Raw genomic sequence first — 25827 nt, forward strand, 5'->3', positions numbered from 1 at the left:
TGTGAAGGCACTGTAACGGCAGATTTTCAGAACACTAAAGAGACATTGCATTACTTACTAATTGTAAATAATAAAAGCACCCAGATTTAATGATGCACCATATTTCCACCATTTATTTGGTTACAATCTCCATTAGAAGCAGCTGACTTGTTCCCAGTGTTATGAGCCCTGATCAAACAATAACTATGCATAAACTCCAGCTAACATCCTCTAGAGTCAAATCACATTTTTATCAAGTATACCAGCTGAGATTGTGAATCAACAAAGAAATCAAACCAAAATATAAAAAAAAGTAAAAAGAAAACTTATGCTATAAGTCCTGCGTTACATGAAACAAATGAATAAAAACAATATTTCAGTAGCAGTTTCTGTTAAGACTCCTGTTGAATTGATTTGGTAATAAAGCTTGTATACTCAACAAGTAGTTGAGGTCTTCTGTTGCTTCCACTATTATTTTGAGGGGTGGAAGCAGGAACTGTGCATTGGTCTATCATTAATATCATCAGATTAAAATTTTCAAAATCACAAGTCAGGACAAGGTAGTCCATTAGAAAAATGCCTGTTAAAAATCAACACAAAAACAGCAAGTGACAACAGCAACATCAAAAAAAGTTGGATTTTATCAAACATTAAAACGGAAGAATGATGCAAATTGTTGTACAGAACAGAAGTATCTGTATATTTGGTATAATTTTATGGAAATGCTTTAATTGTTAAAAGATCACATAGCAATCTTTGGTTAAAAATGGCTTTACATCAGTTTTTATCATTACTATTTTCTATTAAGTAAAATCATTTCTCGATCAGGACGCCCCCGCGCATTAGCAAGACCTTATTTATCGTCTTTCCCATCACAGGAGCATGTACCTGATGGTAGGTACTGTCTCACAGTCCTCATCTTCATCAAACGAAGGGATCAACTCTAACATCTTCTTATGAGGAGGGATTTCTTTCTTCGTCACCATTTTCACCAAATCGGACACACTGCAAAACACATTCACGCATAATGTAATCTTTTTCCAAATGGAAATGATGAACTTAGGATCAGATTTTCTTTTGTTAACAGACCAACATGTGAAACAACTGCTTTCTTCTTGCCATTATTTCAGAAAGGGCATTTCTGATCATTTGTATCCTTGCACAGCTTGTTAGGTTTAGGTGGACCACTGTGTGTTGGTAGGTTTGCTATTTTGTTTGCCATTGTGCCATACTCTTTCTGATCAGGGGTTTGTGAGATGCACAAAGTTGTTTTATGACCTATCCCCGTATTGAACTTCTCAACAACGTTCTTGTTTTTCGGCCTCGTATCTTCATAATATAACACATTATATTAAAAGTATTACCAATCAATGACTAAATAACAAGAAACGTCATCCTTTCCATTTTGTGCTTTGCTAGTTACCTTTTGTCAGTTTTTCTGTTTTTCATTCTACTTTCAGTGACTCGACACAGGAAGCTCAGGGCAGGGCGACTGCACAGGAAGTGGCTGCTGTTGCGGACATTTATCAAGTAAAGCCTGGTGTCCACATGGTCGTCGTTCTGCCTCTCTTCCTGGAGCTTAATCTGGCCACCACAACGGCTCCAAACAGACTCAAATGTCAACATTTGTGAGTTAAAACCAAGTCTGTGCCAACAATCAGCAGCGTCAAATTATACAAAAAAAATTAGAGAGGAACATCTTGCGTGTGGATTATTCATCTATCCTATCCTGGAACAATCAAAACAAACCATGTAGGGTTAAGAACGTTTCACACCGCCAGACAACTGACTCACCTCCCCAGGGGTATCTAACAGAACTAAACAGGCCCAAACAACGTGGCTTCTAGGATGCAAAAGTTCACTCTAATTTAACTCTTCAATGCCTGTGCACAACAAACAGAAACCCGAGGAGACGTCTCGGTCATCTGTGCGCAGTGATGCATGTGATTGTGGGTCAACAGGGTCTGTCCTCACAGGCTCAGCGGAAACGACGACTCCTTCTCCCATTAGGACCCAAAACAAACAAAGGAGCACTGCTTTTTCTGATGTGGTCTGAGTGCTGGACTGCTGCGAGTGCAGCCTTGAGGGGACAACTTACAGAATTATTTTTACTGGACCTACCTCATCTTCAGCCTGTCTTCGTGTCCGTTGTATAGGATAGCAGTTCCATAAAATATGCTGCAGATGGTCAAGCCATTTGTTTCCTGCATAAAATAAAGCAAACAATATTTATACTTCTGTATGGGGGACAGGTGCTCATAAGCAGGATGATACGTACAACGGACATGAAATCCCTGCAGACAAATATGCTGGAAGGTGCTGAAGACAGATGAGAAGAAATGGGGTGTAATTCTGAAGCGTCAGGACAGAGGTGCATTAACCAGTATCAAACAATTCAGCGTAGCTCTGAATTTGGACCATGAAGAATTAAAGCACTTCTGAAGGCAAAGTTTAGTCCGATCCAGTAACCTTCTGGTACCTAAACAATGTGGCCAGTGACAGCGTTTTTGTGTACGTCACTGCTGGTTCAATTCATCTCCATTTTCCATCTCAGCCCATTCTACAGCATCTATTCAAGTTGAAAAATAGAGAAAGCAGCCATATCAGGCCTCCTCCCTAAACTTCTACTGGCTACAATGTAGAAAATGTAAAAAATGTAGACAATTATATTGAAAATGTCAGAAGCAGAATTAAACAGGGCGATCGCCACAAACAATAGTGATTGTCACATTGGGTGCATTGCAGGAAGGTGAGCAAGTTTAGGAAAACAAATAAAAAGTGCATTCTGAAGCAGCAGGTGTAAAAAAATGTGGGTTTCCTTGCAGTACCTTCACATGCTGGATGAGATCTGCCAAGGTCATTTCCTGCTGATTGCAACGTCTTCCTTCAACAAGGAAATCATCCCAAAGGGTGTACTTCTTTCCTGCGACCTGTCAGTAGACACGTTACTTAGTTACACGTTACACCGCTACACATAAACACAGAACAAGTTGACAGACGAAGGACGGCTTGGCGTGATGGGCGTGCAGAGCACACCAGCTGACAACAATCAGCAGGGCCCCAACAACCCACAAAAAGGTCAAGAAGGTGCTTCCTGTAGTGGGACTTTGTTTTTCTGAAGTTCCGTCTTTGTCAAAGTTTCAGATTATTGTAAAATCTTAGCAGCCTACAAGTGTTTGTGAGCTTGGAAAATATAATGAAATAGCAGAGCAATTTAAGGAGGACAACATCAGAGAACATTGATAACACTAAAGTTTCTAAAAAAAAAAAAAAAAAAAAAAGAAAACCTTTGGTGATGTACTAAAGATGAGAGTTCATCAAAGCTCATGTGTTGAGGAAATGCAGGGATTTGAGCAAGTTCATGTTCTGACCCAGTCTAAGTGACCGGGTCAGAATATGTCAAAACCTGTAGCTCTCCTGCGGGGTTTCTAGTTTACAGTGGTCAATATCTAAAAAAAAGTCTAAGCAAAGATCAATATTAAACTGGCAACATGTTTATGGGCTGCCAAGATCTCCAATTGGGAGCAAAGGATGACCTGAATGCTCCATCACACAACTGCAGCTCAAATTGCTGAAGACGTCAATGCAATGGATCAGAGTTTGTTGCATATGAGGTTGAATAGTCAAAGTCGACATGACTGTATACGTCACAATGTGATGTCTTGAAATAATCCTTTTGCATAAGAAAACTGGCATTTCATTGCCAGACCTCTTGGCTGCATATACACTGACACCAAATGCTTTGGAGTGTATAATGTTGGAACAGATCTCTCTTGAAAATGAGAATTTATGTTCTCAATAGGATTTTATTTGTATAAATTAAGGTCAAATAAAACAAAATCTAAGATATTAACCTTCATGTACATATGGTTAACATATTAAAGAAGCATGTGGAAAATCATACTTTATACACATTTCTTTTAAAGAATAAAAACCAGATGGATCTACATTATGAGATAAAGTCAGACAAGTCTGCAGTTGGGCTAACAACTCTGCACAACAATACTAGGTACAAAAATTCTTTTTGTTTAAACATGCTTCTAAAACCTGCACATTTAGAGCTTCATGTGGCTCTTTTGCCCCATCTACATGGTCTCTTAATCTTTGTTTGTATCCATTTTTTAAATGATGTTTTAACAGATTATCAGATGTTTTAACCAACTTATACATTATAGCTAATCTGCTGTGTTGCTTTAAAGACTTTTGTAATATGTTCATTCAATTTACCATCATAAACCGCATCACAAGCAATTTATATTTGTTTTAATATGGTATTAACTGTTATCCTTTTTCCAAAAAGATATAAAATGTTTGGTGTAAATTTATATTAAAAAAACAAAACAAAGCAAAACAGCACTGCAAGCTGAACTGCAGAGTCACAATAATTAAGGCAAATCAAAAAAGATCAGGCCTACACCAACACATGTAAATTAAAAACTAAGATTTCAGTTGTAGTTCATGCTTCTTTTCTAATCGTCAATAAAATCTCTTGCCATCAATCTCGGCCATTTCCATCAGGTGAGCACGGAGTCAATATTCCAGCAGGATGAACTCAAGACCCCCCCGAACCACGGCACCCAGACAGATTAATGCAACTCCTGCAACACTAACAGCATACGTTTACCCTAAACATCATAATCCACATGTAGAAGACATAAAGAATAAACATTGTCAGAATACAGTGGGTCAGGATTCCTCACATGCAGAAAGTAACTCAAAATATGTCGCCTGGTCAGACCGCTTCTGCTCACACACGAGCGCTGTCTGGCAAGAGAAGCTGTGAAGACCAAAACTTGGCCCGGGTTGTGAATACCAAAACCTCGGCCGAACCTGGCTCCAATTATCTCTGCTTCAGCAGCCAAGGGGAACTTTGTGGACTAGCCCTCACAACTCCCACCACTTACCGGAGTTCGGGGTTGTGGAGAAGCACTTGAAGCACACATCTCCCAGAGTTTAAATGTCTGTCAATGTGCTTCGTCCCAGTTTTTAGACAAAGCACGGCTTATTTTGCAGGATGCACATCATAACGTTGGCTTGTTAGCATACTTTAAAAGTTTTTGTAGCATTTTATAAGAGCCTGAAACTATTCATGAGCAAAACAATTTAAAATGAAAGAAAAAAAGAAAGACTCTTTGCTAAAGCAGCAACATTGTGGTAAAGCAAAATGGACTTTAAGTGATCCAGCTATTTTCAGCCGTGCCTTTGTGTGTAAACGCTGCTTCTACACAATACAGAGCAAGCGTGCAGCCTATTCTTACGCAGTCTCCTCTCTTCCGCTAGCCTCAGTCATACAAGTATGGCAAAAACCTGAAGTAAACCAAATTATATCTTAGTCCAGATACTCAGCTAGAAGCAAAAAGCAAACCAAAAAAACTGCAAGAATCTTGGGACCAAACATGCTGCTGGAAACAATTACAAATGGTCTCCCACAAGCACAACAACTTTTTTATGGAGCTGCCACAATAAAACAGCAATGTGCCAGCAGAACATTTGCCTTCAGGGAAAAGACAAGAAATGTGAACCAGAAAGTTGTTCTCCTTTAAGAACAACACTGAAACAAATCAGTACAAAAGAGTGAAAATATGATTTATCAGTAGGAAACAATATTAAGGCAATCCTTTATCAAATAACTAGCAGCACACAAGATGGATAGTAGATAACAGATATCACAAGGTTTCCGCCTGTAAAACTTATTCATATTAGCGTCTATAGTTTATGTTACAGTCAGTGGCGCAAAAAGTGGGTTTGCAGCGCATGCAACGCATAGGGGCGCTGCACCAGAGGGGGCGTCAAAACCCCGTCTGGAGGGGGCGGCGCGCCGATGATGCCTTCGCATACACTTCACTGCGCCCTTACGCTCCTTCCCCTCGTGCACGTGTAAATGTAAATGTAGTGAGTTTTACCTTTCACGTGTCTTCGTCTCGGTGGGGGGGGGTTCGATTTATGTTTTCGCATCCACCTGAATAATATGTAGTTGTGCCCCTGGTTACAGTAACAACTAACACATCCCTCCTAAACACTACTTAAAGTTTATTATAGTGTCCGATTTGGAAAAAGGTAGGAAAAGTTTATTTTTCCGTGTTTATAGTAGCCAGATTAAAAATAGATTTGTAATTTGACTGGAAATGAAAAATTAAGGTAGGCATGGAAGGAAGCTAACATGATCCCTAGAAAACACACCAGTATTTCCAGGCATGGTTGAGAATGGAAATAATAAAAAGGATAATGGAAAAAAAACATTTGGCTTTTCAGACTAAAATACAAATAAAAAATGCACCACAAATGACATTTGTTTGGACATGAAAGCAAGCAGGAATTTGCCAAGATCACAAAAGGTCACGCTGTTGAATTTACTTCCACTCATCTGCTACCATAAATCTAACATCCTTCTCAGTTAAAAAAAAAAAAAAAAGAGATTAGAATCTGTTTCCTTTTTTCAAACAGGTGACAAGAAGCACCTATTATAATTTCTGTCAGTGATATTTTGAGATTTGAAGTTCCCCAATATCTGGCCAAACTTCCTCTTGTTGACAGGAAGTCTGAAGAGCTCCCCGTCTCTTCCTGATAAAGCTGAAGCCAGCCAGAAGTTTATAATCTTCTAAAATAAACCACAGACACTCAACAACAAACACGTACACCTTGTTGGTTTGTTTCCTCCCACTTAAACAGACATGAAGCTAACCTCAAAAAACAACTTACTTTCCAAGACCACAAAAACATATGATTTTGTCAAAGTTATCAAAGATAACTTCACTGTACTCTTCATTATTGCTCTGTTAAAAGTTTCAGAATGGTCAAAAGAGCTGGAGCTCCAAAATTTGACCTTTCACCGACATGTCCCTGCCTGGGCACTACTCATTTTACAATAATCTTTCATTCCTGCAGCTAAAATTTCCACTACAAACTACAGATCATTCTTAATGTACCCTCTGTTAACATAAAGGCTTATAACAGATTGCAACAGAATGATACTATCTGTAAAAATATAAATGTAGAAAATTATCTCTGTCAGGAGTTATGATTATAACTAGATTATTTGACTGCTCACATTAGATCTCTCTTGGGAGTCTAGATAATGTCTTACAAGAAATATTAGAATCTGCTTGTTTCATTGGCTATAGTGTGAAACCTCAGATCCGCCTCTGATTGGTTGATTGGCCCCATGTGATGACTCGTCCCAGAAGAACATGCTGCGGAAAAGAGAGCTGACTTCTGCTAGATTCAGTAACAAGAAAACAGATCCATCAATACTGGATGGATCTGTACTTATTAATACTGGAATGAGCAAAGCCTGTCTTATTTGCTTATCGTAAATAAATGTAGTTTGCATTGAATATCATACTACTTTTATCTTTTATTGTGTAAATCTATGCAAGAATAAATGTTTGCTCAATTCATTTGTTTAGCGTCTACGCATAAGAACATTACTTGATTCCAAATCCAGAGTGGAAGCAGAATTTATAAATTTAAAGTCCTAGTTCCAGCCCATCGCGGAGTGATCTGTGGCAGACCGCGGCGCTGTCGCAGCAGGAGAATCTGACCATCCCTCTGGCTGCCTGAGCAGAGCCTAAATGGGTTGTAAATTGTTTCTGTTGAGTTCTCATTCTAGAGTTAATTTAGTTGAAAAACTGATACAGTTTAACAACTAAGCCACGTTATACCTACCTTAATAATAAACCTGCATTGATCATTTGCATCACTTTATAGTTCTTTAGCTGCCAGTACATTTAAAATCATGACTGATGCAGCATTAAAATGGATGCCTTGTCCAACATATATCCATGGGAGCCTGGAAGTATTACAGCAAGGGGCCAAATACTCTAAAAACAATCAAAAAGCATTCCAGTCTGAAAAGAAGTCAACGTGGAACATTTTACGATGTTATGAATTAAGTCATAATGCTTTGATCACGGGGCGCTTACTTCATTCTTGCTTTTAAAACAGGTTGTAAGGAACCAGTAATCTGAGTTAAAACATAATCCCTCCCATTTACAGTATGCCTCAAGAAATATTGCACCTCTGCAGAGGCTTTTTTTTTTCTGCTTCATTATCGGCCCAGAATCCTGACACTGGAAACGTTTTTACAACCCGCTGTGGCTGGAGGCTTGTTTCTTCAAAGGCAGCTGTTTTCTTTTAAACGGCTTCCAAGTGAGATTTAGGGAAGTCAGATCCTGAATCTGTGTGGCCTCCTCACATCATATTCATATCTTAATCGCATTTAGCTTGTCTTGTCTTTGCTTCTCTTTCTGCAGACATTCTGGCAACTTAAAGCCCTGCGTTGTTCTTTTGACCATATCTGAGCCTCAAAGTCAAGGTGCTGTTAGCTGCTGTTGACACTCAAATGCATGTTGTACTAATCTAATAATAGGCTAATCAGATACTCTATACGGTTTATTTCTGCTAAGAAGTCATTTCTTTTTTTTAATGCATGCATCTTGTTTTCCTCTCACTGAATGGATAACAATTAAACATTCACAATTTAAATCTGTATCTCCGTATTCCTGTATATGCTCCCTGTTCCAAAAGCTAAATTAAACAAACTATATGTTCATGGGGCTAAAGATGCAAATTATGTTGGTCCACATGTGTAAAATATACACACATACACTGTTAACGATTTACTGCAAAGAACTCAAGAGTTTTCCAAGCTTTTATGAGAAGTATCCTCAGACGGTTACATGTAGGTAACCTGAGAAAGTAACACTCAGTAAAAATGGACTGTAAACAATCAAATATTGTACTTTTTAAGGAAGAAGTGAAGATTTGGTTCTCATCAGCTAACACTGACGACAGATCCGCAGCACAGAAACAGTGAAAAAGGTGAGAGTCTGGTTTCATATTTTAATTCAGTCAAATGCATATTATGTGTGCTATGTTATGGTGATTTAACCACTAGTAACTGTACAAGTAAGACACACAAACATGGTAACTACTCATTGACTAGACAGAAGTCAAAGGACATCTTCTAAAACACTTCTGTTTATATGGATTTAGATTAGCCTTTTCTTGTCTTCTAACAGAAGGATGAAAGTACACTGTAAAAAGCACCTTTTGTCTATTTTAAGAGTGTCATCTGCCGCGTGATCAGTATTGATCACCACAGTGAAAGGACAGATGGTCGGGACCTCCAATCTGGTGTTTCCGCTCACTATGATGACTAAATCTCCAAACACTGGGCATAATTTCAGCCTTACAGTAACTACCGGAGTGAGATATAAAATGCGGTAACCAGGTAAAATAAATAAATAAATACATAAAAGAGTTCATTTCATAAGCTTTTCTTTGATGTGCTGCCTCAGGATGGAGGAGGTGAAGCTGACAGCAACACAACAGGCACTTCTCGGCGCAGCGCAGAGTTTGACACACACACTAAAAGCAGTCTGTTGCTTTTGAAAGGCTTCCACTGACGCGTAAAACAACAAATAGAATCTCAATGTGATTGTCTTTCAAATGAGAAGATAACGACACCCCACCTGACTGAAAATGACCCCGGGGCTGGAGTACTGAGTCAATAAAACTCTGACAAATGGGCCAGGGACATGGTGGAGTCGGCAGAAGAACTAAATGCTGGGGAGACTGCGGTTTTAGTCGAGACAGTTTGACCCACCCATTCATGCATCTATAATTAATTACTTATTAATACTGGAACAAGTTGACCTATTATATGTTATTGAGGTTTGTGAAATAGCCCATATGATGTCTCCCAAATTTTTCCAAGTGATATGAGCATCATTTTAAAAACTTAAGATGTTCCTATTTCAGGTGAAAGACAGAACTATAAAACATATGATTCAAATTTTCAGAGAAAATATTCAGCCTAAAGATTTAAGATGGCTGACTGAAGTTCATCCATGTTATGTTAAGGTTCCTGCTATATGATAATGCCACATTAATGCAACAATAACAATAACAACTTATTTCCAGCACAGTTTCAGAACCAAGCATGGCTGTATTCTTTTTGGCAGCTCCAATGAACCTTTAACTTTCTTTTTCAGAATCAACTGCACACACCTTAAAAACAAGGTCCCACCATATTCATAAAGATCCTTCTTTAAAACAAGACTTGAAGACTCCTGGAAGCAGTTTCACCTCTGAAGTGTCAAGTCAGGCAGACAAAAAGTCAAGTTGGTGAGCAGGTGTGAAGTAGGGAAGTGGTGACAGATTATAGCAAACAGCGCTGCTCTCACTTGATGCTTTTCCAAAACAGGCTTAATCTGCAGAGGTTCAATTGCTCAATTAAATTATTTTTTTAATGGTTGGTTACTGAATATTTTTGATACTTTTTGATAAATAAGAGCAAAGACCTAGCACTGATGAAAATATCAGTAGCTTTTAAAAGTACATCCATAGATTGTAAAATAGTATTTGGTCATAATTGATTAAGAGTTAGAGATAGGATCGAATGCACATCATTTAGTTCCAAATAAACAAACCATTTAGACATTGTACTCCATATCAAACCAAAAAAATCAACCACTGCAGAAAATTTTGTCTCTTGGTTGTTAAGTATTTTGATAAATTATATATATATATATAAAATTCTAAACTATTCCAGAATTAATTTACCTGTATACCATTTATTAAAAATATATATTAAGCCTTTTACTGTTATTTGTGGTTCAGATTCAGTTGATTACTATAAAATAAAATACAGTCTGACCTTTAATCAAACCAAACCTGCTATAACTTTATCTCATAAAGTTTTAGTCAGCATGAAGTACTTCACATAAAATAATCTTATTTGTAACCAAAATAAAAGTCAGGGACAAACGGATCAAGTATGACAAAATGATCAATGTTGTTTAATTCCAAAGATCCCACTATTTAGATGCAATGGAAAAAAAATAATCCAAAGATTAAATTTAGTAATACATTAAACAAAAAGTAAACAAGTCTAATTAATTGGAAGAAAAATGCAGGAACAAATTGTTCTTGTTAATTTTACAACAATTTAAGAAGATGGCTTAGACTTGGTTTGACACGTCCACTTCATATTCATTTGATATATGATGGGAAGTAAATGTGTGTAGAACACTGCAGAAGAGCAATTATGTTTCATAAATGAAAATATTATGAGAAAACAAACAGTACAGAAGTCAAGGACACACACAGAGGAGTGTTTTCAGACAAACCCACAGAAAACGGAGCCAAATTTGGACTCTACTTCAGTTAGTTGAAGGGCAGCTGTTTTGGTAAAAGTCATGATATCCTGTTTCCAGATGCCTCTGGATTAAATATTTATGAGATGAGAAGATAATAGGAGATGATTTCAAAGAGAGACTACTAGACAAAATGCCTGAGGCATTTTAAACTACAAAAGGGAGAGAGTGGATGCTGAGTTTATGAACTGTACCACACACTCTGATTTAAAAAAAAACTCTGTATATCTACCTTTTTAGTTTGGTTATCTCTCCCATAATCTGAATTTAAATGTTGTTTCACTTGTGCACGGCATCCTGCTTGACGGCACATGGATAAGCAAACTGACCACAGGCACTACTTTTTGTCATTCTGTTATGACAAAAAGCGGAAAGTTCACCTTATGAGGAAGAAAAAAAACAGAAGGTAAAAACAATACAACATGGAACAACATGAGGGCAGGCAAACAAAACCAACAAATAAACCATGGAAAACAACAGAAGGCCCAATGCGCCCAATGTGATGTTCACAGATTAGTCATTATCCCTCCAGCTCTATTCATGTCAGGGGTCTTGAGTTACAAACTGCACAATGCTCTCTGCTCTCCTTTGGGAATCCAGAGGGTCTTGGATCATGTTCACCCCAGGTTTCTTTACTGGCACAGACCAAGGTGGCCAAACGCAGACTTAACCACATGTGAGGTGAAGCCCCCCCACCACCACCCCTTCCACCTCTTTTTGTTAGACTCTGTTACGCCATTCCCTGACGTTTGTGTCACAGATGTGTGGCCTTCAATTATGGAGGTACTTAAATCACAAGCCACTTGGTGGGGTGGTAATTATTTTCTACATCTTGAAGCGCAAACTTCCTGTAAATCGCAGCATCTTTGTCATGCTTCACGAAGGTGCACACTGTAAACAAGCTGTGAAAGTAAATGTAATAAGTTTATCTCCATCGTATTCTGGGGACAATATAGACATGTTGCAGCGTGATGTCACATGTGCAAGATCTCACCCCCATTTCTCTGCTGGAGGGCAAAAAAAATACTGCTCGGCGACAACGACTACCATTGGTTTTAGCTGCCATGTTGTCAGCACAACACACTAAATCCTAAATGTACACTTGATATATAACAGAAAAAGGTACGCAGTTCTTTGCCAATGACTGTCAACATGGTAACAACAAGGGAATCACATTTCACAGGTCAAAGTTTTAATGAACAGAAATAGCGAGGGGGAGAGAGGCAGGTCAGTTAGGCTAGCTTGACTTTGACAACCTTAACATGTAGATGTGCTGCAGAATTTGGTGTGCTTCAGTTAAAAAGAAAAAACAACCCACACACCACCTCTCTGACAGATCATCAGTAGAGCAGGTGTTTAAATTAGAATTGTTATACCGCGACATGGTGGCTATGGATGGCATGTAAAAGGATCATGTTTTCCCCTCCATTGTTGTGCGCACGTCCGGATGTAAACAATAACATGCAATGTGTCTATAGCAGTAAGTATGAGAGAAAAAATAGGCAGGTGTAAAAGTCGACCTAGAGGTTCCTTTGTTCTGAACTCCGGTTCAGTTAATTAAATGAATGACTAAGGGGCTACGATGCAGACGAGGGTTCACGTGGGGAGATTGAAAGCACACAAAGTTAGAATCCTCTTGCAAAGTCAGCGCACAGGGAGTTTTTCATGGCAGACAAGTAAGGGCAGCATAAACCAGTACAGAGAGCTGGAGCAGCTGCTGCAGGGGCGGAGGATCGACTAATTTACTACATAGCTGAAACATGTCCTTGTCTTGCCTCAAGTAATGTTTTTAGATTTTATTGAAGCTGCACATCAGTCACAGCAGATTGAAATAGCTATTAAAAATATTTTTTCACACTTTGGTGCATCATATTCAAAAACAAGCGTTTTCTATGTTTGTCACTGTTTGTGTTTGGTTGCTGTCGCTGACCAAACAGAGTGTAGCATAGATAACATAGATATCAAAATAAATGTAGTTTTCTCATACATACAAGTTTTTTTTTTTTTTGTTTTTTTCCCCCAAATTTCTTGAAAACAAAAACGAAGAGGCACAGTTTTTGCATCAGTGTTAGAGTAAGGTTTCATGATGTGCTTCTTCTGACATAATTTAGTGTACAAAAAAGCAAAATGTCTGTAGCATAAATTATTTTAATAAGACCAACCACTTTGCATCCTCCTGAGGCTCTCCAAAGCTCTGAGCAGACTAGAACAAGCACGTGGCAGCAGACGTGTCTCAGTTTGTTCAGAGAGCAAACATGTCAGCTATGCATCTGATGAGCACATAGGATTAGATTTAATTTTGTCAGCTGCTAAGAGTTAGCAAGTTGTTAACTTTGTTTGCAAATAGTTTGCATCTTGTTCTCGTCTCCGTTGTTTGTTTTTCTGCTGGGTACCAAAAATGTGAAACAAGATGTCTACAAACTAACTGTCAATTTAACATTATCTTGCATTTGCTTCACCAGACAAGCCACATGGTGACAGCAACTAAACCCTGATACACAGACATCTCACTCAGTTTGATCAGAAACAATGATCTGTTCCAACATCACCAGATTTAAGCTGGATAATGGTCTAATCCAAACCATAAGATGTAGATCAGTGCATCCGAGGTGCATCAAAGACTCCTCAAATTAAAGCCCCCTTTCTGACTTTCCTAAAGGACACTTATGTACAACACAGAAGATTCAGGCTTTTTTCGAGCTCTGTTTGAAAAGAGCTAATGAGATCTTGTTTTGTTTGTGCTCTTTTTACAAGATGGTTCCTCAGCATGCCCACAAAGACAAGCCCTAACAGAAAGCAGTACTGCTGTGTGCTGCCGATATCATCCCCCTTACCCTTATACCTACTCATCAACCTACTTGATGTTTTGTTACACTCGTACTTAGTAAATACTTATTTAGATATATCAAGCAAGAAAGTTCCATTAAGAAAGCATCTGTTTATTTTTTGTTTTATATTTTAAGGGTTGTTGGCGTAATGATGTGTGGGAAATTTTCACGGCACACATTTAGACCCTTAGTGGGACACTGAGCATCGTTTAAATCCCACAGTCTTGTTACTGATGCATGTCCATCCCTTCATGACAGTAAATTACCCACTTTAGCAGGCATTAGGTCACAAAGCTCAATCAATCTTGAACTGGCCTCCAAAGACAACCAGGAATTTTGTTTGTCTGTAAACCCACCAGACACGCTATACCTTTCCTTTCTTGGCCTTGGTTCCCAAAGTGAAAGAGCCGTGTGACAAAGTTACAGTGAGCAGACAAGGACAATCTCCTGGTTGTTTACATATTTCTAAACCCACAGAGAGGAGAAGGAGCAGAGCGAAACACAGAGACTTCCTATTTTGGGAAACAGCTGCTTTAAAACAAAACAAAGAAACCCTGGAAAATGATTAGGTTGCTGGACGAATGGCTTGGAATAGGGAAGCACAGAGTTACATGTTACACACGTTCCTTAAATAAGCCTCCAGTATCAGCAGTCATAACAGTTCCAGTCTCATCAGGGTGACTGGTGAGTATTTGGCACGTTTGGACAAACATTTAGTTTGCCAGCAGTCAAATCAGAGAGATGTGAGTGTTGCTACTTGATATTAATGAACTGAGACTGAGCTCATGAGGGGGGAGGTCTAAGTTATTGCAAAAGTAATCTGAGCTCTTGATACCGCATGTCTGATTGGTGATATTTAACAGCTGCATGTCTGAAGTTGAAACAAAAGCAGCCAGCAAAAAACCCTGCCTAAACCCAGAGAGATAAGACAGTATTAGCATCCAGACCTTTGATTTGCTTTTCCTTTGAAGGTTTTTATGTATTTTTTGTACAGAAACAATGTAGATGCTCACTTTGAACATTTCAGTTCAACATAGAGTAGTTTATAATCCATAGGGTTAAAATGTTTTGAGACAGCAAACCAGGTTTAATGTTATGTTTATATTTTTCTGGTGACAGTGTCTAGACCACAAGGCAGAATCAGGAGATTCTGGTGCTGAGACAAAAAAACAAAACAAAACAGAAAAGCTTCCGAGATTTTAAAGTTTAGACGTTAGCAAGGAATTGACTAATCTTAGACTTTAATTAATAGCTGAATAAAAAAAATGCAATTCCAATGTTAAATCTTTTCAGAAAGATATAAAGTATTATTAGATTCAATAAATAAGTTCTTGAGGAATACGATGCACTTCTTAATGATGTACTCAAGTACATAATGTATACAAAAACTTTACTATATAATTGCAATCAAATTAGTGCTTTCATTTACTTTTATTCATACACCGAAAAGCATATTGGGCTAATTGGGGGTTGGAGTCCTACTCTCCACACACTGCAGCACAGGGGTTCCAACATCTGATTGGACGACTACATCCCCACCGCTAGACCAAGACCTCCCGCGGTTAGGACTGAGTGAGAGCATGAACTGTCTCCTTAGGGCTGCAGTCATTACAGAGGACTGGTCATTAAAACAAGAAAAGTAATTTAACAGATTTCACTCAACGTCAGTTCAAACAAATAATTGGGAAACAAAGATAATTGTTTTATTGCTCTCAGTTACTTCTTTAGCTTTCTTCTCTATCATCAGTGTTCCTGTGCTCACTGAGGTGAGAAAAAGTGAGTGGAAATACGATAAAAATTATGTTTACAACTAGATTCTTGTAGCAAAGATTGCATAAACAGTTTTGATGCGCAATAGAAAATAATAATTCAGAGAGGACAGATGGGGAAAATCCAAAAATTGCACAACTATCTCTTGAATATGAATCATGTTATGATAGCTGCATCTACTTTTCTGTGACTAAGAGAGATGCACTTTAGAGATCAAAAATCTACCATTTGCAAGTTAAACCTTTCACAACAGGAGGCTCACAAACTGGAAGAGCTCTTGTTTTGCTTTAAGAATAAAAGTGCAGTAAATAAAACAATCCTAAGACTTTTTAGGGTTTAGGATTTGAAATTCTAGCATCTACGACTGGCAAGATGAAGTGGAATGATTTATTCGCTTTGATAAAAATAACAGCGTTACAGAAATAAAGTGCTAGAACCGGCATGTGTTTGAACGTGAGAAACGGAGAACGCCTGCAGCCTTTGAAGAGCAGTAAGTCACAGCTGCTTCTGTCATCAAGGCGGCCCTTTTTTTTGCAGATCCTGAATTTTTCCCTGTAACCGAAGCTGAAACCAGATCTACACTGTCTCCATGCCCCCTCACTGGACCCTTAAGATACACAGAGGAAAAGTTACCCGCCATTTGGTGGCACTCACCGACCTCTGGCTCAGGGAAAGCTGACATTCTCGGCTGGTTTTTGATTACACTTGGAGGTGAGCTACAGACAAGACGATGATTTTGCATATATTCCCAAAAGTTAACTAGCTTTGAAGTCTGATGGGTAATAGTGTTGCATGAGTTAGTTGAAATATTGAATGAATCCTCAACAGACACATTCATTTAACATCAGTCACAAGCTTGTATCTGACCCTAGAAGAGTCTTCTTTTATCAGCTTACAGTTGGCTCGAGTTCACCTCGTGTCCAAACAGAGAGGCAAGCCTGGCTCTGTTTCTGTCTTACTTGCACTAAAATATCTTAAGGATTATGCTGAGCCAGCTTAAAGACTGGGCTTACATGTAAAAGACAGGCAGTTTGCAGTGGCCTCTCGCTCTGAAAGCGTTCATTCATGACTTAATACTTTCCACCCAAAGAGGAGGGACATCACTTCAAACAGAAGTAAACACATTTTTCCTGAAGTAGACCGACTTAAATGATGAATGTACATAAAGTAAGGGTCTGTTTGACTGTACAAAGTGCTTCGCTCAGGATTTGTGTGACTGGATGCTTTTATGGATGTTTTCCGTAAAGCCTTACAGACTCTAACTGAGACCGGCTGTGGCTGCATGGAAGCCGCTACTCACTGTGAAGCTCTGTGGGCGGCACGGCTGGGACAGGACAAAGTACTGTACAGCCAGGTTGAGGTAAGCCGTGCGGTACGACTCGATCTTCTTGTGACCCTGAATCAGTTTGAACAGCTCCAGGCACATCAGGCCTGCCACCGCTGCCGTCGTCGTGGCGATGGCAGGAATGATCCTCCCGGCGATGCGTTTGCTCTGCGAAAGGAGACAACGAGAAGTTCACTTCCGAGCTTCGCCGCAGGCCAAGCAGGCATGTCGAAGAAATATTCAAGATGTTAAAGTAAAGAGAGAATTCAAAAGCTCAATGTTATGATTTCACAAAGCATAAATTAAGCTTCAGGACTCCGACGTATTTGTCCAATTTAACCACATGAATAACATGAAGCAACAGCTAAATAGACAGAGTGAAAGATTTTCCTCTGCAGAAAATGATAACATGGACTTTAACTACAAAATGCATGAAGAGAGGAATAACCAGTCAGAAAAACTGTTGATGTCCAATCACTGATTGATGATGCAGAATAAGTGGATACACACAAACAGATTTGTTTAAAATATTGTACATCTTGCTCTATATGCCACTTCCAACAAAGAATGCATTTTACTAAACGCCTGCTGTTAGAATATTCTTATAGCACAGAAAAATTGATGCAGTGAACTTATAAATGAAAATATATATAGATAGATTTGTTTCATTTTAAAGTTTTAATATCTTGACTACTTACATGGCTAAAAACATCTCAGATGCAGCTATATTCAGTTTATAAAACACATAAAGACTGTTTCAATTGAGATTTTGCAGATTAACGACACACTCTTAAATTATGTCACATACTAACTAATTTATAGCCTTCAGATCATAAAAAAGTGAGCACAATTGATACTATATATCATGTGATCTGGTGACTAAGTTTGAAGTTATTTTGAAACGAGATGCAGCCTGTGGTAAAGGCTGTGATTACACAGGGCTGGAGGGGAGGGGCACTGCGGGTCTCTCCTTTGTCTCCCCTCACTCAACGGCTCCCGGCCCCTCTCTGAGCCTCCATCTGTCTTGGCGGTGAGTGTCTGCAGCAGCAGCTGGAACAAGGCCCAGCTCAGGTGTCACCTTCCAGGCAGCAGGTAAAGTGCCATGATTAGTCCCATTCCAGGAACAATAGGTGGGGAGGCTGCTTTCTGCAGCTTCAGGGCAGGTGTGCGAAGCGACAGCTAAAAACACGGCCACAGGGGAGGAGATGAAGTCTGTCGCTCTGATTTTTCTTTCTTTTTTAGTTTCTTTGTGATGCTCTGGCAGGAGTCCTGAGTGGTCCGTCCTGTTTTGTTTTGCTTTACCTCAGTTTGATGTTTTTATGATGTTATGAAGTTGTCTTGATCAACAGTTCTTTCAGGATTTCTGACTGTATTTAAGCAGCTAATGACCAAAGGAAGACTATGAAACTCGATAAACTCATTGGCCAAGGTGACTTTATGGGACCACTGGGTTTAATTGTATGAAATGCACAATGCAAATATAGACCTGGTGGCGATCAGCTGCCGGAATGTCGTAGTTTTCTGCTCTCAGGTTGGACGCAGCAACGATGTAGTCCATGTGGAAGTTACTGTCGTCATCCTGTAAGAGTTGGGATGTTAATAATACATCGGTCAGTCCTACGGACTTAAAAACAATCAATGTTTCTTTGTAAAACTTAACGCTAAATAAATAATTTCTCAGTTTCCAAATGAATCAGATAAACCTGATTCCCATGTTATGTGACAGCCCAAGGATCTGATGCAGTTTTCCTGCTTTGTGAACTGTCTGCTTCGAGTCACTGTGGTCACCATGTCACAATTCAGTGGAAAGAAGACTTCTGCTGTGACTGATGTGAGCAGTGAGGTCATGCAGCTCTACAAAAGCTAGGAGGCCGACTGTCACTCAGGGAGAGCTCCGGGGTCTTTGGTGACGCTGCTAACTGGCAACCTGACGCCTCTGGAGCTCTCCTCCACACATTCCATCCAGCCACTGTATCAGCAGGGCACGGAGGGATGCAACTGAGAGAGGGGAGTCTGGGAGTCTTGTTTTTTATTCAAGAGGACATTCAATATGCACATGACTTACCTCACTCACCTTCATTTCTGAACTAACACAATATTTTACCAGAAGCTCTTTCAGGCATCCTTTTAAATCCGTGCCAGGTCTTCTATTAATCAGCTACGTAATTCTGCAGCACAGCCTTCTGTGGGGACCACCTTCTCAAGGTGGTCCCCGATGAACTGAGTCTTCTGCATTTACTGGCTGGCACCTCTTATAAGGATGTGCAAATGGCCTTAGAATAAAAATACTGCAGCAGCATTGTCTGACTTTGAAAATAAGGAAAATTTTTAAAAAATAGCAAAAGAAGTCATTAAAAACTAGCTTACATTTATTTTTATTCTACAATATAATTTTTTCTTTTCATTGATGTTAACATGACTTAAAGTGAAGATGACCTACATTTAGATTTAGGGTTAATGGACATTTTTGAGGTCACAAACCACAGGTCAGCTAGTTCTATGGTTTAAATCCGTTTTACTTTTCTGTTTCCAAATAACAACTGGATGTTTTAAAATTATGTTTGTATCAGGGACTGATACAAACATATTTTTGGAGCCCACTAAGTTCCAAGAATAATTTTCAAGATGAACATCTGGGGGTCTAAAGGCACTATTTTTTATAACACACATATTCCTTTTACTAATGAGGTGATAGAAAAGGATGTGCAGAAGCCCCAAGGATCCGCTTCTCTTTAAACATTTCTATACAAGGAAAGCACCTTGACCTCTTAGGTCCCTTTTTAAGAGCTTACACTAAAGAAACAAAGGAAATGTTGATCAAACAGCACTTTGTAGAAACTTTTTGTTGCCTCTGTCTAAAAGTGAGACTGTTTAGTCAGACACTGAAACAAACTTACTTACTACAACACAAAACAAGAGTGCTAAAACATCAGACTATAGAGAGCTTTTTTTTCTGACTGTGAAATCACTACCACTTCCTTTCTTAGGAGGATGAATTCAAACAGAAAAAAATGCTCAGGAAGACATTTGAAGAACTTCCCAGGATCCTTAGGGAGTGTCTGCATCCGTACGATTAAGAATGCCTGAAGGTAGGGGTGTGATTAGAAAGTTGATTCATGGCTCTAATACGGTCCATTTATTACTATCTTCATGGTTTACCAGAGAAATCATCACAAAAATAAAAATGCTGTTATTATATTGCACATTTTGGCCAGCTAGTTCATTTGAAAAGTGATTTTTAATCTCAGTTGCATTACCATCTTAGATAAAGACGATATAAAAGTAGATGACGCTGTGGCTTACTCTGATGAAGCATCTGGTTAGCATGAAGCTGAAAACACTGGAAAAAGTTTACTAGTGCACCGCCAATAAAAGTCCAAGTTTCAAACATTTAGGAAGCTGCTTCAAAAGTAAATACGACTGAATTTCATACAAAGTGAGGCGGTTAAACCTTATGGACAAACTTCAGGAAAAACCTAATTCAACACTCAGCTTCTTTTAATGAACCGACTGACTCAACTTTTCCTCTTTCCACATTTCTGAAAACAGGAAGGAAATTTCTAAAACATCTGCCTCTGCTCCAAGCCAACATATTCTGTGTGAAGACACAACACAATCGAGCTCTGTTTTAATGAATGGTCAAGCACTGGCTAAGATTCAGCTCTCTGAGGCTCAAAGGACGTCGGAAAAAGACACGATATGAAAGCACCTATAGATTTAAGTGTTGCTCCCTGCTAAGGCTCAGTCGCCATGCTGTCACCACCTGCAGCCTCTCTAAAGTGTGCAGCAGAGCTATCATTGTACCCACCAACATACCTTCTCAAAGTCAATGGGGTACATCTGAGCTGCGCTCTTCAGTGAGGACAACTTTCCTTTCAGCTCCTCGAGTTGGGCTTTGTCTGCAGGGGAGATGGAAAGAGGCTGAAGACCCAGGGAGATTATATTAGCTAAAAGTGAAAAGCATCAGAAGCTAACCTACCAGTGTCATCACCCTCCTTTTTCCTGTCCTCCTCCATTTCCTTGTCAGTGAGGTGAATTTTTACGGAGGACTTTGGGCTAAATGGTGGAACTGAGACTCTCTCTAAGGTGTTTTTGATCGCAGCACAGTCTCTTGTCCCTTCGATCCCATAGATCTGCCCGTATAGGTTGGCTGCTGCCACCACATACTCCATGTGGGTTGTCTGAAACACATAATTCAAATGCAAACACCAAACAGTGATAACAATATGACCATCTACTTAGTGTCTTGTTCCTGCTTTTGCTGTCAAAATAGCCATAAAGACTGAGACCGACGTGTTGGGATACCGTTTTGGATTGAAAATATTTGTCGAGCTCATCCCACATATGCTCAAATGGAATCTGGAGGAGCAAGTATAAACACTTCAAACTTGTTTTTGTAATCTTGAAACCTTGTGTGAACCATTGTTTCTTTACAACAGGGAACATGAAGCCAAAGAGACTGCAAACACCATTGGCAAGTATTCACAGCACTTCTCTTTTTCCACATTTTGTTATGTAACAGCCTAACATAGCAAACAATTTTATTCCAAATTGTTTTAAGGTAATCTCTCTTTCCTCAAAATTCTACACACAAATACTGTTATGACAGTGGAAAAGAGTTTAAGATTTTAGCCAATTAATTATTTTTGAATAGAAAACATAGCACATGTCAACTCCTTCTCCACTTTCTTAAGGCTTTATTACATAAAATGCACAGCGTGCTGTCATAACCACGACTGTGAAATGAATCAAGAATTGAGACTATTGAACAGATTCGCCTTGAGAGTAATACTGTTGAAGTCGGATTAACAAAAAAGGTGAAGAGGGAGAAGAATGGCACTAAGGGGAAAAACCTTAAGGCCGTGTTTTGTCCAATAAAAAAACAGGAGGTGGCTGTTACACAAATTCCAGATTCAGTCTTCTTTGCAACACACATAGTTTTGCAGAAAATGTGTTTCTGAATCCTGTCACTTCACATTAACGTACAACACTCACTTCAATCCAGCCATAAGAACAGCTGTCAGTAGTAAAATTCTGTTTCAGCACCTACTGATCACACGTTTGTTCACATTTTTAGTATTTTGGTTGCTGGCAGTCCACTATTGCCACTGGGCATACGTGATGTTGCCGGTTTATTGCGAGACAAGTAAACAACTTAGTTATCAAGGGTATTGGTGTAAGTGATCAGCAAATCATTACTGTGCGTTTGGAGCCTAGGTAATCACTTTAAGGTCACTATCAGACAAGATAAAGAAGGAATGTGAACTGCTTTCAAAAAACACTGCCGCTTTTCCTTTACGTTCATCAGTTAGGTGACTGCCTTGTATTGGATCAAACTCTACTCACATTGTTAGGGTCAAATGTCAGCGGATGAGGGCATCTCTTGGATCCAGACCAAAAGGGCAAACCATTGGAGGTCAACTAAAAAGGAGAGGAAGCAGGAGAAAATCCCTTTATCACAATGATGAACGGCTGTAAAATCATTGTGGATTTAGTTTATTGGTCATTCACTTCAGTGCAAAGCACCACAATTCATGCCAATAGGTCAGGAAGCTGTCAAATCTTCTGGATTCAGGGGCATTTCCAGGGTTTCTACATGATTTTTTTTTTTTTTGTTAAATGTTGACCCTTTCCAGGTTCAAATTTCCAGAGTTGCCTGATTTTCTAATGTAAAAATGTAAATGTTGACCAATTCCTGGCTGAAGTTCCTGCAGTGGTCATGCTTTGCATAGGGAAGTACAGTTCTGTCAGAAAGCGTTTGCACATTTCTCGAGTTTGGGGGTCAGTCAAAAGGAAAACTTTTGAGTGAGACAAAAGTATGACGCAAGAATCCGAAACATTACATTTCAAATCTTAGTATGAGATAAAGATAACTTGAGTAAATACAAAAAGCAGTTTTCAAATTATGATTTCATTCATTAAGGATTTAAAACAAACCAAAACCCCTGGGAAAAATAGTTAAATCACAATTAACTGATTAAAAGATTAAAAAGTATTTAAGAAAATGTTCATTTGGAAAAACATAATGGTCTTGGTATATAAAGACTATTTTGTAAACCTTACTCACATTATAGAAGGTGGACTTTCAGATATTCCAGTACCAAATAATATTTATTTCCAAGTGGAACTTTTAGATATTATAAATAATATCTGGAAAAAATTGCTTAATGTTGTTGCATTAAACTGTTTACCTTTCACAGCTTATCAAGACCCAGAGAACACCCAACTCAAATTCCAGGCTTGTTCAGACACTAAGTAAGATCTATAACGTCTTTTAACTGGCGAAATTTAAAATATGAGTAGGATGTAATTTCTTATATTTGTTGTATGTTACATCCAACCTTGTTTGTTCCTGAAGCTACAAATTATATCATTATCAGGTGTGTGCTGACTGGGATGCAGTTTGTCAGTCTGATAAAAGAACAAAAGGTCTGGCAGCTTTGATGTTGCCAAATGGTCCACAAGTGGAGACGGAGCGAGTGTCTTTCTGGTTGTTCCAGTTTTCACTGCAGGATGGCTCAGAAACAACAGGGATGATCAAAAGCAGAAGGTCTTTTTTTAAAAAAAAAAAATTCTCTTTAAAAAGATTAAACTCATATGATAATGTTGTCCAGATACAACAGGATTGATAATTTCTTATTCTTCTAAACGGGAACGACAAGAGAGCATGAGATCCAACTAAAACAAATGTGTTTATCTTTCGAAGCTGCAGTTGAGGGAGAAGGGAAGAAATGTGATAAAAGAATGAGAATGAGATTACGCTACTGGAGCATCAAATTGGTTAATTACAAGTTTTATATGCATATTTTATAGGGGTGCCGACATCTGAGGTGGGAGCTGTATGCTGGATAAAGATGCTCAAACAAGAAGGTATTTTGTTTACAGCAGGAAATGGTAATTTAAAGAAAAACAAAACCCAAATGAAATCAGTGACGCCTTTGGTTTGGTCTTTGAAACATTCTGTTAACATTTTGATCCGCATCCCTTGTTCTGTTTCTTTGTCTTTTAAGATGTGTGCATTTCGTTGAAGGAAAACCTTAAATTTTGCTTTTACTTGTAAACATGATATTTCTGTTTTTGGTCTCTGCAACAGACTTTTTAAACATAAAATATATGCGAGGGAGTGTAGCCTGTTGCTAATCGCATAGTAAAAATCATAAACTGGAGCTTTAAAATCTGGCTTGATACTTTGCTGTATGGCCTTAAGACTGTAAGTAAAGACTTCTGACCAGTAGTAGCTGCTGCATCCTGTCTATGTTTATCTATGACCAGTAAGTGTCAGGTTGGAAGTTGACAGATGACTGACATCAGTAACCTTATCATAGTTCCTCAAACAGTCTGCGGTATTGAGCGATTTTCCACAAGAACAATGGAACTACAACTGTTGCATAATTTAAAGGTGGAAAAAAGAGAACAAATACACCCGAAGCAGCAGCAGTAACTACTGTTTGCAGGATTAGGTTTTGTAATTGTTACGCAAAACAATAAAGATACAAAGCCAGAAAAGTTCTGCTTTTCTAAAGAGACGCTCTGGAAAGTCTCTACGCTTCTATAAATATTTGAGCAGACGTATTAGGAAAGGGGAAAAAAAAAAATAGAACAGTCAGAGGAATTTCCATAACTGTGCAGGACATTGTGATAGCACGACAGGGCCAACTGCAGGAACTGGGGGTCAGAAACTGGGTTTAGTGAGGGTTTGTTTGGGTTGATACCGATCTGTGACCCCACCCCCCACACCAGAGTGACATCACTCTGTCTGCTTGCTTCAACCCCTCAGAATCACCTCTGAGATATTTATCACTGCTGGTTTTCCACTGGTCTACTCACATAAGAACAAATACAATGCCAATTGTGTTGCTTTTAGTGCTTAAATAACTAACACAGACAGTTGGTGTAAACAACAACAGCGCCCCTGTGTGTCCTTCAACATTAATTGCATGTTGATGGCGTCTGACTGTGAGGTTGGGATTTTACCTCTCCTGGAGGGAAGCAGTGTAGAAGCTGGCGGATTTCGTTGTTGTACTGAGTCTCCCACTTGCGGCGCGCCCAGCCCACACAGTCCTCCCAGCTTTTTGGACGGTGGCCTCCAGCCTCCATCTCCTGAAGGCTGATGCAGACGCCTCCTAAGATCTCCAGGGCCTCAGCATCCCCATGAGTCAGAGTCCGCTCTATGAAATTCGGATCCCTGCAGGATCCCGGTAGCAGCTTTTAATAACAGACTTACAGTTCACAAAAGTACAACTGTCCGCCAACAAACACTAACTAGTATACCGACTGGACAACCATTGCTTGGTATTTCACACTTCTTTCCATTAAAGAAGAATGGAAAAGGACAGCTAATCTGGTCAGTGCGGGGGGATGGATAGAGCTAAATGCAGGCGCATTCTGGAAGGCGTTTACCTTCCAGCAAATCAATAGAACTAAAGACACAACCAGAGCTACAATGGTTTAGATGAAAGCACATTCATATTAGAATGGACCAGTCAAAGTCCAGAATACAATACTGAATTTGTGTGAAAAAAAAAAACAAGAAAATTGATCCTCACAGATAATCTCTAAGCGCTCACCAGACCTTAGAGTCAGAAGGCATTTTTCTGATTCTCTTATTCTGACTCACATCCATCGTAAATCAGTGTTTACTTAACTCGTACCATGCAGATCAGCGCTCCTCTAAAATCTCGTACTTGGCCAATTCATTTCTGAGTTATTAACATGTTCCAGATCACTCTCTTCCTGTCACCTTGTATGCATCATGATGATGGGGGAT

At 39.0% G+C, this 25827-nt stretch overlaps 1 protein-coding gene across 2 annotated transcripts in view; it reads right to left on the minus strand.

The window, feature by feature from the left end:
- Positions 1 to 85: 85 nt before the first annotated feature.
- uba7 (ubiquitin-like modifier activating enzyme 7) overlaps positions 86 to 25827 on the minus strand; it is a 33276-nt gene continuing 7534 nt past the window's right edge. For both annotated transcript variants that reach the window (XM_014984590.2, XM_014984589.2), the window contains 9 exons: positions 25035 to 25245; positions 22407 to 22481; positions 21040 to 21241; positions 20877 to 20959; positions 18547 to 18639; positions 17037 to 17228; positions 2808 to 2909; positions 2101 to 2183; positions 86 to 984 (listed from right to left, as the gene is read on the minus strand). In XM_014984590.2, the coding sequence (XP_014840076.2) occupies positions 852 to 984; positions 2101 to 2183; positions 2808 to 2909; positions 17037 to 17228; positions 18547 to 18639; positions 20877 to 20959; positions 21040 to 21241; positions 22407 to 22481; positions 25035 to 25245 (1174 nt within the window). In that variant the 3' untranslated portion in view covers positions 86 to 851. The remainder of the gene's footprint in view (positions 985 to 2100; positions 2184 to 2807; positions 2910 to 17036; positions 17229 to 18546; positions 18640 to 20876; positions 20960 to 21039; positions 21242 to 22406; positions 22482 to 25034; positions 25246 to 25827) is intronic.

Source organism: Poecilia mexicana, unplaced genomic scaffold (assembly GCF_051168715.1).
Source record: "Poecilia mexicana isolate PSO_F unplaced genomic scaffold, ASM5116871v1 scaffold_5, whole genome shotgun sequence".
NCBI lineage: Eukaryota > Metazoa > Chordata > Actinopteri > Cyprinodontiformes > Poeciliidae > Poecilia > Poecilia mexicana.